Source organism: Theobroma cacao, chromosome 4, assembly GCF_000208745.1.
Source record: "Theobroma cacao cultivar B97-61/B2 chromosome 4, Criollo_cocoa_genome_V2, whole genome shotgun sequence".
Taxonomy (NCBI): domain Eukaryota; kingdom Viridiplantae; phylum Streptophyta; class Magnoliopsida; order Malvales; family Malvaceae; genus Theobroma; species Theobroma cacao.
The window spans coordinates 28804031-28818897 of record NC_030853.1 but is presented as its reverse complement, the minus strand read 5'-3'; the positions used below and the strand labels follow the sequence as shown (position 1 = coordinate 28818897).

General features: G+C 36.1%; 3 protein-coding genes across 6 annotated transcripts; all 3 read right to left on the bottom strand.

Annotated features, from left to right (window-relative positions):
* Positions 329-1932, bottom strand: LOC18603158 (transcriptional regulator SUPERMAN). Its single transcript, XM_007034973.2, has 2 exons — positions 1603-1932; positions 329-1465 (listed from the first exon to the last, which is right to left on the bottom strand). Exon 2 carries the CDS (start codon positions 1439-1441, stop codon positions 743-745), a length of 699 nt encoding a protein of 232 aa, XP_007035035.2. The 5' UTR covers positions 1442-1465; positions 1603-1932; the 3' UTR covers positions 329-742.
* On the bottom strand, positions 5123-7312 carry LOC18603156 (serine/threonine-protein kinase BLUS1). Its single transcript, XM_007034971.2, has one exon. It carries the CDS (start codon positions 6992-6994, stop codon positions 5366-5368), a length of 1629 nt encoding a protein of 542 aa, XP_007035033.2. The 5' UTR covers positions 6995-7312; the 3' UTR covers positions 5123-5365.
* On the bottom strand, positions 7850-12248 carry LOC18603153 (cellulose synthase-like protein G2). Of its 4 annotated transcripts, XM_007034966.2 has the most exons (8): positions 11418-12248; positions 10836-10943; positions 10325-10444; positions 10015-10227; positions 9512-9611; positions 9186-9364; positions 8744-9091; positions 7850-8653 (listed from the first exon to the last, which is right to left on the bottom strand). In XM_007034966.2, exons 1-8 carry the CDS (start codon positions 12012-12014, stop codon positions 8102-8104), a joined length of 2217 nt encoding a protein of 738 aa, XP_007035028.2. In that variant the 5' UTR covers positions 12015-12248; the 3' UTR covers positions 7850-8101. The 4 variants fall into 4 exon arrangements, with proteins under 4 accessions (XP_007035028.2, XP_017975685.1, XP_017975686.1 ...); XM_018120196.1 differs by lacking the exon at positions 10015-10227 and having other exon boundaries at positions 11418-12247; XM_018120197.1 differs by lacking the exons at positions 10325-10444; positions 10836-10943.

Genomic DNA, 14867 nt, shown 5'->3' with positions numbered 1-14867 from the left:
GCTAGTTATGTTTTCTAACTAAAGCAAGCTACCTTGATATAATTAATATACCTAAGAAAATCATTCAAACATTAGTTCTCCTTATATTTTCTTTGGCATATATTCACTAGTAAACATCATCAGGTTTTCTCTTCTAAGTAGGTCAATTACACAAAAAGAAAGCTGACCACTTGAACTATTTTACTTTGGGTTTTAAAATTTTGATTAAACCAACTGTTTGTAGTTAAGTACAGTTAACCTAACAAGAGTATTTTGTAGTTTGTACACCAACAACGTTAATAACCAAAGCCAATAAGAAAAATCAGGATAAAATTAACACACGTATATGTAAGGAGAGACAATAGAGATAATATTCATACAAAATTAATTAACAAGATGGCTTTTCCTTAGCTTAAAAGATGTGCAATGCTATATAATGAAGAATTAATTAAGCATACTTCATTTAAACATAAAACTAAATTGTCAATATATGGTAGGTATATACTACATGGTAGATTCCTACTGCTGAGGGGCCGGAGGATGAGAGTCATGAGAGACTAGCACATTCGGCTATGATATTCTAACATTTAAGCAAACTGATAAGACATATTTATGTAGCATTGCAGCTTCATGATTGAGTTGATTTCCCAGTGCATGGTAAACAAATGAAGCTTATAATTGATCACAGACTTCAATATGCCAAATTGGAAGCACCCGGTCCTTGGATGTTAGTTGATAATGCTGCAACAAATTCATCAAAGAACTAAGAGTACCCCAATCGAAGCTCCAAATCCAAATCTTTCTTGGAATCACTAACCAGACCGATCTCCAAGTCCAAGTCCAACCTTACATACTCAGTCTTCTTTAGGAACTTATTACACTCATAATCTTTTAATTCTTTAACTCCATAAAACGATTTTGCACCCTTGGTCATGTTAGTTGAATCCGAGCCTTTCGAGCTTAAAGGATCCATAAGGGTACCATTCACTAGCCATTTCTTCATTTCATGACTAGGGGAAGCAAAAGAAGAAGATAAAGAAGAAAGAGGAGGAGAAACCAGGGAAGGTAATGTGGATGAGAATGGAGAAGAAACCAAGGATGAGGAAGAGAAATTAGGGTTAGGGTTAGGGTTAGGGTTAAGGTTAAGGTTCAGACAAGGGGGCTGACCATGATCCCTTGGAGGTGATTGTCTTAGCCTGGCTCTGTCTCTCCTGTGAACATTCATGTGACCACCCAGAGCTTGAGCAGATCTAAATTCTCTCTTGCAGAAGCTGCAAGTGTAAGACCTTGGTGGCCATGAAAACCCAGCTAGATAATCTTCTCCAAAACCTTGATTATTACTGCTCCGTGTATCCTTAAGCTTGAAGTTGTTCTGGTTGTCGTAGTTGCTGCTGCTGTCTTTAATGGCTTTACTTCCAATACTATGGTCTTTCAGGCTGTTACTAAAACTGTTCCTCTCCATGGATTCTTTTTGGTTCAGTCAGACCTGGCAAGATCAAAAAGACAAGAACAGTCTAGCTCATATCATGTCAATTTATAAAGAAACAAAAGAACCCCACCTCTCAAAAGTTGGGACTAGAAAAAAGAAAGAGAGAGAGAGAAAGAGAGGGGAACGCAACTGACCTGAGATTTATGGTGATGATATGGAGTTGGGTTCTCGGTCTCAGAGAAGAAAGTGATTAAAGTTGCAACAATTCAGGCCATCAAATTCTAAGCCAAGAAGCTGACAATCCCATTGAAGGGGTAACCCATCCATATTTTCGGTCACTACATACTATATGTAGAACCTCGGCCCGCCATGTTTTGCCTTTTTGCCATATGAAGAAAAAACTCTCCAACTATTTTATAAATTGTTTTATACGTAACTGTTCCAAAGAAATTAATTTAGGAGATGAGATCAGTGGATGGACACCTTACACTGAACCATACAACATGGCCAGATGCCATTGGTTAAAATCAGACAAGTCAGAGGAAAGAGAAAATACATACTAGCTTGAATGCTTGATTTCCCATGGTTCTTAGCTTTTGTACCTCTGTGGAAAAAGGAAAAATAAATGATGAGATTAACACAAGAACTCTGTGTACTGAATGTTTGAATAAGGCTCATTGATTATCAGAACCTAATTAATAATGGACTAATAGGAGTACAAGTTATCATTCTCATCCATATCTGGACCAATCGACAAGAAGTACTATGGCTACAATTAATATTGAATGTCTGCAATGGCAACTTGAATGAATTGAGTACGGAATCAATCACCAATTCACCGTGCATGAACAAGCATTAATCTTGATACCCACAACTGCCCTAATCATTCATTAATACTCATCAAACTGATAATCAAATGACTGGTACATGGAGCTTATTCTTAGACACATTCATTATCCTTAGATTTTATCCTACCCTTGCATCTTCCTTTTTGCTTAGATTTTATTTTAAATGATAAACGAATATCTTTTTAGAGCACATAATCAAAATTTTCTTGATGTCATACTAGTGATTAGTAAAGTTTCATTTGCAAATAAACTTAATTTAATTAGTAAAAAAACTGAAGATGTTCCCTTAGTGTTGGACCTCAACTAAAGGAATATACTAGAGTATTTGTCCTTCATCAGTTACTCTAAAAAAGAAAAAAAAAATATCAATGGCGCGGCTAAATTCATAATTATTGTGCTTTAATGAAACATACATGCACATTACTTCTAACTTATTAACAAGGAAGCAATAAGTCGAAAAGAAGATAATTAATGTGCTTTATCACTTCTAAAATTATTATTATTGTTATTATATATAATATAACGAGGACTACTAAGTCTCTTTCATTTCCTAGACCAAACATCTTTTTCAGAATTCAGACTACTAGTTTAAATGTTGCAAATTGAAGTTCTCAAATTCTAAGATATTTTCTTGGAAATGGAAAATTGCTAATACATTAGTATTCAAGTTTTACTAATGTTCTTAGAGTCCAACACGTATATAATTCATAAATAATTAATCTGAAAACTATTTGTTCAAAAATATAAGATTAAAATTTAAATAGTACAATAAATTTGGACTTCAGTTACATTTCTTTAAACAATATATTTTTTATATAATGAAATCTTAAAAAGTGTAACTATTTAAACTTTTAATTGTATTTTTTTTACATTTAGTAGACATATCAAACGTTTAGTCTTTACTAATGTATGTAAGCTCTATAACTACATTTTATTCATAGTGCTTTTATAAACTTTTATAGAACAATTAAATTTACAAAATTACTGTAAAAGTATACAGACAGAAAGTATTATTGAAAATATTTTTAATAGCATATTTTTAAATTGTTAAATTTGTTGTAGTTCCAAGGGGAAAGTTAAAAATTGCCAACCTTATACATGCTTCATGACAAACACAATTCAAAATCCGGTGATAGTTCTGTTTTACCATTAGAAGGAAAAGTCGACAAAAGTCACACCCAATTGATTTAAAATCAACACAAACCCTTCATATAAAATAGATCTTTCAATGTATTTTTAAGTCTATGCCAGCCATAATAAACTATACTGAATTAATGCCCCAAAAGGGTTTCTTTTTTTTTTGCTAAAAAAATTGTGAAAAACCAAGGAAGAAAAGACATGAAATCGTTAACATGGGAACACTGGGATAACGAAAACAAGGTCATAACATTCCCTACGTTTTTCAACTTTTGTTCCTGCTTTACTTGGATGTTGAAAATGGAATGGAGCTAGCTACAATAGCTACCGCTAAAAAGTACCAAAAAACAAAAAAAAAGAGAAAAGGTAGTAGCTGTATATAATTGCCAGCACAACGCAGATGCAACAATGCCTGCAGCCAATATCATATCATTCGAAAAAGCTTTGATTTACACAACATTATCTCAAAGGAAGGAAATCCCAGTGCACCCCCCCCATGATTTCCTTTCCTTATTCTTTGAGAATAAGGGAGCAAGGTTCATCAGAGAAGCCGTTTAGACAAAAGATACTGCCCCATTTAGCTGAGATTTACTAAAAGACTAGCAGCCAATTAGGTGATCCCGTGTCATGCTATATATAGCCGTGATTTCATTAGGTTCGGCAGCCGAAATTGCAGTGTTTACCCGCAGTGTAAGAGGTTGCCGTCTCTTCCACTCATAGTTTAAGATTGCAGGTTGTTATGTATATTTTCACTAGAATCTGAGGTTTACAGCTTCCTTTAATGCTTAATTACTTTGTTTACATATGACAAAAATGGAAGTGGAGAAAGTAGTTAATTAGTACAGGCTAAATTGTGGTTTTGTTGGCTGTTAATGAATTACAGTCCTGATGGGAATTAAACAGGCTTTGCCATTTGGTTGCTTGTCTCATCAGCTTTGAATCATTTCGAGTCTTCCTTTTTTTGTCATTGTTTTTCTAATCTCTGCCTGAAAAGCACATGGAAAGTATCAACAGGTAAAGCAGAAGCTCAAATGCTCTTTACAATGTGCATTGAATTTATGCGGGTTGAGACTTGAGAGGCTGACAGATTGGGAACTCCTTTTCGTTTGGATTCTGAATTACGGTAAGGCTTGCCATTCGCTGTTCACAGCTCTTTGTGTTGATAAGAGATTCCAATTTCCAACGGGGAAGAAGGTCCTGAGACCAGAAGAAAATGGCAAAATGTTCACTGATCTGAGCAGATCTTCCATGGTCCTGTTGTCACATTTTTCATGTTGGCCGCTAATTAACTATTTCATAAATCAGGGCACCCTGTCAAATTTTTTTCTTTGTACAAATTTTATTATCAAACAACTATGAATTTATGCATCATTGGGAAAATAAAGATAAGACTTTTGCTATATCAAGAATTGATAGCCAAAAGAAAAATTATTATTTTCATTCTTTTATTTTGTAAAGAAAGAGATAAAAATTATTAGTTCATGGTCCATTTCATTATGTAGTCAATTAAGGAAGATTAAGAATCTGCTATTGGCATTTGAAAAAAACGCACAAAAATTAAGAACTATTTGAGCTATTCGCTTGAGCTTAGCCCAATGGAGCGGCCTATGGACCATGTGAAAGTTTTGTGTCGTCCGCAGGTGAACCCCTCAAAAGAAAAATGGGCTTTCCAGCCCAACAAGTTTCTGTAGCTCATAAACCCAGTTTTAAGTGACGATTGAACTCCGCATTAAAAGGACGTCAAAAGATGATCTCATATTATCTCAATTTCTTCTATTAGATGAAATCAGATTAGGCCTGTTTGGCATATCCCCAAACTATCCTAGAGCACAAATTTTCACAACTGATACGTAATACTAGAACCCAGACCCAAAGAACAGGTTCCAGGCAAGAAAACATGAAAATAGACTGAAATTTCACGGTTATATCCGAAAGTCTTCAACCGACTCCACATATAATAGTTGTGCGAACTTCAATTGTTTTCATCAGTGTTAGATGCACCAGAAATATGAATTTTGAGAAACTCCAGTTCCATCTCTAATTGAAAGTTCTTTTGCCTTTCATTCTCCAAGTCCAACCTCAACCTCTCAATTAATTGCAACAATTGATCTTCTCTGCTGGTCACATCCCCTCCAAACAGGGTAATTAGATCTGTCACCCTCTGCCTTTGATCATCCAAACTCCTTACCAGTGCTGTCAGGCCACCCACCATTATATCTGTATTAACAGTACCTTCAATTCCAGCCTCATCTCCTACAATTCCCTCAATGCCTGACTCTTCTTTACCCCCAACTCGCCATGATGATGGTGAAGAAGCCTCATCTCCTCCCTCCCCTCTTGAACTAAGCAAACTTGACTCTGTTTCTGGTGAATTCAAATTTATCCTCCCAGAGTTACTTAATCCATCCGCCTCGCCTACCGTTCCTGGAATTATCATTTCGCCACCAAAACGAACCTGTTTCACAATTGAATCCTCTTTTGATTCATCGGGGAATACGGGTTCTAACTCGAACCCATCTTCGTTGAAGTTCCACCCACTAATCCTTCTATATTTAACAAGCTGAGACACTGACTCCCCATCAACATCATCATCATCGGCTTCAACATGAACACCCTTGCCAAGAATCTTGCTTACCCTGAACCTTTCTTCAACACTAGGCAATCCATGCAACACATTCTTCACAAGAAATTCAGAACCTTTGCAACTCTTGAAAAGAGAATGTTTCAGAAGTTTCTCTGCCGAGGGTCGCTTTGCAGGATCTTGATCAAGACATGAGGCAACCATATCCTTAAATGCCTTGGAAAACTTCTTGCTTTTACCTTCTTTGCTATTACTTTCATAATCAGAAAATCTAAATCGTTTGGTAATCTTCATGATTAAAGACTTTGAAAGAGGTAGATGAGATAAAGGAGGCCTTCCATGGGCTAATTCAAGTGCAGTTATACCAAACGACCATATATCAGCCTTGAAACTATATCCTGTATGCGAGTGTATCACCTCTGGAGCCATCCAATATGGGGTTCCCGTCACGTCATTTAGCATCAACGGTGATGAAGATGTTGATGAGCCTGATCCATAACCCGGATTGGACTCATAAATCGAAGCGGAAACGCCAAAATCGGCAAGCTTAACACACCCGTTTGAGTCCATCAAAATGTTGCCAGCCTTTATATCTCTATGCAAATGCCCTTGGTTGTGAAGATACGACAATGCATTTAGGGTTTCTTTGAGAACAATGGCAATGCATTGCTCTGGTAAGCCATCAGGGAAAGAAGATGAGATTATGGATTGTAAAGAACCGCCAGACATAAAGGGCATCACCACCCAGAGACGTTGGTCGACTGTAAAGGAACAATGAGCATTGAGGATGTTAGGGTGTGAAAGAAGCGACAAGATCTTGGTCTCACGTCGAATGTTGTCGAAATCTTTGGACTGGTCAAGATCAATGGATTTAATGGCAACAACAGTTGAATTCATGGGAGTACATTCGGCTTTGTAAACTACGGCACTAACACCAACTCCGATTTCATCAATGATCTTGTAAGCCTCTGATTCTAATGGGAATTGAAGCTTAGGATGATGTTCTTGTTCATGAGCCATGAAGTTTCTTTTTTCTTTGCTTTCTCTCTGAGTGAAACAGAATTCTTCTTGTTGTTTGGGATGGGGTTTTTCTGGAGGATTCTTGAAGAATATAGATGAAGGGAAGAGAAAGAAAAGTAGAAAGGTTTTAGGCGGTTTTCTTGTGAGGTTTGAAAAGGAAAGACATTGTTGTAGCGGTGATATATTTATCTATGAGGGGGTAAAGGGGATACATGTGAATCTACAACTACTTTATCTGTATAAAAGAAAGAGAACGAAATTCAGGCTTCTAGCATTAAATAAAAAGAAGCAAAGGCCAAAGGCAATGGGATGTTGCCCCAATGGGCATTTGGAGCTAATTAATATTAATTGGTTCTATATCTTTGTTGCAATTAATAAAATCTATTTTTGGACCAAAAAGCATTGGAGACTCCATTATAATCAGCATATATAGAGAGTTGATGTGATTATTTTATATAGTTAATGAAAATATGAAAAATAGTAATGAGGTGATTGTTTGATGCAATTGGTGAAAGATAAGGAAAGCAATGATAAACCAATCCAAGAAAACTAATTTTGGATAAGTGGATATGCTCTCATCTTTTCCAGACTGATCTGGTCCTTGGGCTACACTTTCAAGGCTGCTTCAAATTTTACTCCAAAAGGGTAGCCACGAGCCGATCAGAGATGATCTACCAAGAACTTAAAAAATGTAATTACCTATGTAAGTCCCCTGCTTTTGTTTTTTTGTTGCTGCTTTCTGAATTAATGATTAATTGTTTAACATCAATCATTGAGTATTACGCATTGGAATTCTTTTCTCCAATTTCCAAGCTCCAAACAGTGAATTAGCATACCATTCAATGGAATACTGGCAAAAGCAAAAAACAGAGCAGTACTATTTCTTGCCAAATCTGTTTCTTCAGTTCCTAAGATCTCCTTTTATCTACCTTATAGCCATTTAATTTGTTGCTAACAAGTTTGATAACTAGATTTGTTACTGGTAAATACCAAAGACTTACCCCTGACAGCCTCTTATTTGAAAAATTTCTGCCTCCTTTGTCACAAAAGTTTAGGATTTGATACTTGAAAAGCAGTAGGCTGATAGCAGCAGAGGAACTTGACAGTTCAGGGCATGAGAATCAAGGATCCAAGGCACAGGAAAGAAGTGGAAAGTGCAAGAGAAAATAGGGTAACCGAAGGAGGAATCCGTCCTTTGTCCTTCCTGAACATCATCCCTTCAACTATAGGGAAATGCACCATTAGGATGAAAAAGGAGAGGAAAATTTGTCCAAACATCTCATTCCAATTACTTCCCTTGATAATTATTCTGGCAAGCCCTCCGGCGAAGGAAATCATGTTTAAGGAGACTAATGTAACCAGTGGAGCAAGAACGATTGTTGATGCTTGGAAATTGAATATTCCCTTTTGGTAGAATGTAACTTGTTCATCATCTGCAACTTTATTTGTGGGCACGAAGTTGGCTTCCCTCAAACCAAAAAACTTCAACACAGCGTTCAAACTTCCAATGGAATAAGATGTAACTGACTTCATCATCCAAATCCTCTCTTCATTCCACCATGTCCACATTGGATCACCCGTTGACAGAACTTCCTCTAAATGTTTCAATTGTGACATGATAAAAATATATGAATAGATCATAAACCATGAATCTGAAACCTGTAAGAGAGAAAAAAAAAAAAAAGTCAGATCCTCTTAGTGAAGAAAATCCAGTTTGGTAAAAATAGAATTGCTTTTTAATGAACGCACCTTGGGGTACAAAGGAATGGCATTCAAGAGGCAAAGTTGAGGAATAGTAGCTAAACACCACATAGGCAAGGAATAGAGGGGCTGAAGTGAAAGGTGGGCATAACACATTGTTTGAAGCAGGGACATTCTTGATAATCCATAAATCAGAGGGGAAAACCGTGAGAGGGCAACTTGGAGCACCCCACAGTTCCACCTTGCACCTTGTAATAACGTGTCATTCAACTTAGTTGTGGCGGTGCCCAAGAATGCTGGCCTTGGGGGATCACAAAAGAGAGAATTCCACCCCTTGCAGTGCAATATAAACCCAGTCAAATAATCTTCTACCACGGAATTGTACAAGAATCCAACCTGTTTTTTTTTTTTAGGAAACAAAACCTGAAAATTTATTGGCACATCAACTAGTCTATGATAGAAATAATTATATTTGAATGTCGATGCTTGCCTGTTTTCCCCACTGAGTTTCTTTCTCGTATGTGCAGGAGGCTAAATTTCTGGTTTCTTCTAGCAATCTGCTTGGCGAGTCCATGTTGTTGACAGAGTTGTGATGGTTGCTCCGATGAAGTGATTTCACTAATTCATTTGATGGACCAAGATATTGTTTTAACTGAATGGGGTCGGTATCTGGATTGAAAATGAAAATTAAAGCCATACAGTCTAAATGAAAAATGCTACACATTACAAAATCCGAGTAGAACTATTTCAACGTTTAAGTCCAATATGATGAGTTTTCTGAGTAATTCTGCTTAACTGGTTTTTTTTTTCACCCACCTTCTTGTACTATATCTCCATACAATGCCTTTCGCTTCATGTAAAAGCCCGTTCCAGATAACATAGGTCCCTGCAGTCCATCCATACCAGGCCACTTTACCTAAAAAATGAGATCCAACAATTGTGTTTAATGTTCAACTAAGCAGCAAACAAGAACATTCTCACATATAAGAGCCTCCGTTACTGAACCTGAAAACAGGGGCAAACAGAGCACATTTTTCTTATATTTCTTACACACACATACACTTGTGATTACAACCACATTACTTACAGTAAACATAGCAGTAGAACAAGTTTCATTGCACTAGCACTCGTCATCAGCATTAAACAAGTGTTAGATTACACAAACTGATGCCCATGCAAGATTACACGTATGGTTCTTAAAGACTAAACCAGTTATAACATAATTCTGAAAAAGATTGTGCCTAATGCAGGCCAAGGGATCATTCCATTATTACATGTAAGTGTAACACAATGATTGTAGTTTCACTTCATTCACGTACCAAGAATACTGATCTTAATTGGCCATCGTATATATCCATCGTACTGAGATTGTGGAATTTCTGAGGGAATTGAACAAAAGCTAGGTTGGAAGAGATTCTAGGATCCAAGTGGAAACACATTGCTTGTAATGCGGATGTCGGGTCATTGCAGCGCATGTCGCAGTCTAATACTAATATGTAAGGCGAGTTGCTTATCATGCTGGACACCCTAAGCTACAACAGAAGTAAAACCAACTTACAACTTCACGATCAGTCGTCTTCTGCATGAGAAATGTGTTTTGGCAAAACATATAGGGAAGAGAGAAATTACAAGAACATTGAGTGCTCCAGCTTTGAAATGGTGAGGAGAAGAAGGGCTTTTCTCACGAGAAACGTAGACGAGAAGGGGCATCTTGGCTTGATTGGTGTCATGGGATTCATCCTGTATCACCTGCAAAAGAATTCCCAATGCATTTGAATGCTTTACTAAGGCAGGTCAGTCGTGGGCCTCTCAGCTGAATTTGGTCCATGGAGCTAGTGGATCGATTATGTTTTTGTTACAAAAGGCCAGATCTAATGGACCCTATTTCGTATCTGCCCTTTCTATGTATTAGCGACCCAAAGAAATACCAAAACCAGATGCTAAAGCCCCCATCACCAACCATCGTGATCTGCATCATTTATATATATATAATAAACTTCTCTATTTCGTTTTCCTTTTCGGCCTTTTCCCCCAAAATCAATTTTCCCATGATCCAAAAGATTAGACAAAAACAAAACATGGACATATTCTTAAAGTGGCCAACGATTTAGTGATTTACAGAGATATATTAAAGAAATACCTCAATATGTGCAGGATGATTTATAGAATTCAAACTGCAGGTTTCTCCCAGCATCCCACCACTGCTTCCTGCTTTCTTCACGTGCTCTTCCAACCATTTGTATTGTTGCTGCACCAGTGTTGACCCAAATCTCAATTATTAAATTTAAACAGTTAGTAGATTAATTCCCCTTGCACAAGCATTACAGATTCCGATATATGCTTGTATATAATTATAGCTAATAAATAACAGCTGCAAGTGATAAAAATCCAAGTTCCAAATAATTTTTTAAATATTTATTTGGAAGTGTTATTTTATTATAAGATTATTGTTTTTTAAATCCATCTTAGAGTTAATTAAAATGTACCACACTTGTAGAGGATAGTTTTCTTTCAATTATAAAGAACGCTTATTTTGACTAACAATAATTATTGAAGTATGAAAGTAACAAGGTCTTACACATGGAACCAAGAAAGCTGTACAAAATGCTACACAGAATTCATATTTAGAAGTGAAGTTGATTTAAGCGGTATTTTTTTATATAAAAAAGGAATTATAAACGGTAATGAAATTATATTAAGTCCAAAAAAAAAATGTTCAAACCTTGATCTTCTCTTTTTCTTCGTGGTATCCCTTTTCCCCAAGATCATCCTCGTACCTTGAAAAATAGGCCTTGGGACATCTGGTTTTTATCCCAAACCTCGTACAAAATGGAAGCCAAGACCTACCAAATTTCCAAGCCTCTCTCATAGCATGTAAAGTTGAGGAAGAACCACCATCATCCGAAACATAAACTGAGAGCTTCCCTATCGGATAATCCAGTGCCATTGCTGACAAAACAGTGTTCATTACCTCCAAAGGCGGCTCCTTCTTGGGGTCTGCAGTGCATATAAACACATCGATTCCTGGTAGTTCTTCCCCCTTTTCTTGCAATAATCTCTCGGGGAAAGTTTTTCGAGAAACGGGTCTCCATAGATAAGCTTGGTTGAGTAGCCAAAGAAGAGATAGAATAAGCTCAGAGGCAAACATCAGGAGGTGAGGGAGAGAAGGTCTTGAATGCAACAAAGAAGAAACTCTGTAGAAAATTAGGGAAGTTGCAGCTATGGAATGGAGGAGAGCGTAAGAACGGTTGATTATGGCAGGTCTTTTCTTGGGGTTGCAAAGATTGAAGGGAAGAGGCTTCATCTTGCATGCTAACATTTGCTCCCTATCCAGTCTATTAAATTTCTCTCATCACCTTCATTATATATAATTGTATAGTAATTTATTACCATTTAATACAGACAGATTCTACATGTACTATGTTCATATACTAATTAACTGGAGCAGATATAAATATAAAAATTGTACTAGAAAAAAATTAACTCCCCATTGTACAAAATCGGATCAAATGAAATAGAGAAGATTAAGTGGACAAAAACATTGGGGCTAGTGGGTAGGAAGATGATGCGATTACGGATGAAACGTGGAGGGTGAGAATAGCTGGATAAGGTTACCCAAGGTGTCTAGAATCGTGGTGGGATTTCTCAAGAAAGGAGTTGCAAAACGAAACGCAAATAGAATCGGTAATTACCTTATTATAGGATTAATATATTTATTGAAGTAGGCAAAGTTCGGATTAAGTCACTATACGGAGCTGTCTCCGTATATTGGAAACAAACGATGACAAACAACGTGTGTGTGTGTGTGTATGTGTGTGTGTTCTTCTTATAATAAACCGACATAGAGAGTACTAATCTGAAAATTTTTGGTCAAAGGGGCACTCATTGTGCCGTCTTAGTGTAGAAAGACAAAGAAAGTTTATAAATGAGAATGATGTAATATGCCAATAAAAATAAAAACTTGAAGTTGACGTGGCATAAAGATGTAGTCATATGACAAATTTATTTTTTATTGTGATGACTTAATGTAGCACAACAATGTTATATTAAATTTAATTAAGATAATTAGTTAATTTTTAGGTATAAAAATTTATAAAATTTAAAATAAAAAAATAGAAATTTAATTAAATTTAATAAAAAATAATTTATTTGAATTTTTATAAATAGTTGAAGAGGTTCTTTAAGTATTATGTGATGAAATTTTGGAACAGAAAGGAGAGGGAGAGAAAGAGGTTGAGAAAGATAGTAGACAAGAGAGGAAGAGAAAAAACAAATGTATAAGTTTTTGTTTCTTTTTTTTTTCTGCTTAAGAACTTAGTTAGTTCTCCTCTCTTTAAATAGCTTACAAATCATGTTATACAATGAAACTTTGTCCAACAATAGGGAGAGATTATAGGGTCAATAATGGTGTATTAATTTTCCAAAATTGGTGTAGCGTCTTTTTACAGAAAATAGTGCAAGATATGATGCTAATCTTGTTGCTGATATATTGTTGATTTGCTATTGGTTTGTGAGTGATTTGGTGCTATTTTGTGAGAGATTTCTTGCTTATTTGTGATTGATTTACTACTGGTTTGTGAGAGATGATACTGTTCTACACTCCCATTCAAACTTGACATGGAAGGAGACCATACTCCAAGTTTGCCATGAAATGCTTCGAAAGTGTGTCGAGGTAATGCCTTAGTGAGTATGTCTACTACTTATAACTTTGAAGGAATAAACTTGGTTTCGAGAGATCCTAAGGCCACCTTTTTTCGAACAAAGTGATAGTCAATCTCTATGTGTTTTGTTCTAGTATGAAACACAGAATTAATAATGAGATGAAGAGCTGATAAGTTGTCATAGAAAAGTAAAGATGGGCGAGCTATATAGAGACCGAGATCATGCAATAAGTAGGATAACCAAGTAAGTTCTGCTACCGTTGAGGCTAAAGCTCGATATTCAGCTTCAGCATTAGATCGAGCAATAGTAGATTGCTTCTTAGAACTCCAAGAGATACAATTACCACCAAGAAATGTGCAAAAGCCAGTAGTGTATCGTTGTGTGGAAGGACAACCTGTGCAATCTGCATCTAAATAAGCACAAAGAATTAAAGGATTTTGAGATATTAATCGAATACCGAATGACATAGTGCCTTTAACATATCTAAGAATTCTTTTAACAAATTGAAAATGGTATTTAGAGGGTGAATGCATAAATTGAGAGACATAGTTAAGACTAAAGGTAATATCTAGTCTAGTTAATGTTAAATATTGTAATCCACTAATAATGTTTCGATAAAGATGGTCATCTTCAAAAAGTTCAATGGTGGGAAGGATATGTTTGGATGGTAGTGGGGTAGAGAATGGTTTACAATCAAGCATTTGGGCTTTGGTAAGAAGATCGGTAGCATAATTGGTTTGATTGAGAAAAAGCCCCTAAGGAAACTTATAAACTTCTATACCTAGAAAGTAATGAATGAATCCAAGATCTTTCATTGAAAATTCTTTGTTTAATGTTTGAATAAAATCATGCAATGAGTTTGTGTCACTACCTATGAGAAGAATGTCATCAACATATACAAAAAGATAGATGATGTTATGTGTGTTGTGTTTAATAAAGAGTGAGGAATCTGCAGTACTACAAGAAAAACCAATTGAAAGAAGGAATAAGCTAAAATGATCAAACCAGGCACGTGGAGCTTGATGGAGACCATATAAGACATTCTTTAGTTTGCAGACATGATTGGGCCTACTAGTGTCTTGAAAGCCAGGTGGCTGCTTAAGATAGACAACTTCAGAGATGGTGCCATGGAGGAAGGCATTCTTTATATCTAATTGTCTGATATCCCAATTATGTGCTAGAGCAATAGTAAGAACAACTCTAATAGTAGCTGGTTTAATGACAAGAGAAAAAGTCTCTAAAAAATCTAAACCTTGCACTTGGGAGTATCCTTTTGCCACCAATCAACCTTTCAATCTTTCTAAAGTGCCATTTGACTTGAGTTTTGTCTTGTAAACCCATTTACTTCTAATGATATTCATATCAGATTTTCATGGAATAAGTTCCCAAGTTTCATTGGCATGGAGTGCGACAATCTCTTCTTGGATTATAGCTAGCCATCCTGGATATTGAAGGGTAGTTTTAAGTGTTTTAGGTTTAGGAGGTATGTGGGCTAGGAATGTGTATGCTA

What these genes read in the sequence shown, in the direction of transcription:
- LOC18603158 (XM_007034973.2), bottom strand. Translation starts at nt 1,441, where the DNA reads ATGGAGAGGAACAGTTTTAGTAACAGCCTGAAAGACCATAGTATTGGA.
- LOC18603156 (XM_007034971.2), bottom strand. Translation starts at nt 6,994, where the DNA reads ATGGCTCATGAACAAGAACATCATCCTAAGCTTCAATTCCCATTAGAA.
- LOC18603153 (XM_007034966.2), bottom strand. Translation starts at nt 12,014, where the DNA reads ATGTTAGCATGCAAGATGAAGCCTCTTCCCTTCAATCTTTGCAACCCC. An exon ending in AAGAAAAAGAGAAGATCAAG is followed by an intron (nt 10,944 to 11,417) that starts GTTTGAACATTT and finishes ACACTGGTGCAG; the next exon opens with CAACAATACAAATGGTTGGA. An exon ending in AATTAAGATCAGTATTCTTG is followed by an intron (nt 9,612 to 10,014) that starts GTACGTGAATGA and finishes CTCATTTTTTAG; the next exon opens with GTAAAGTGGCCTGGTATGGA.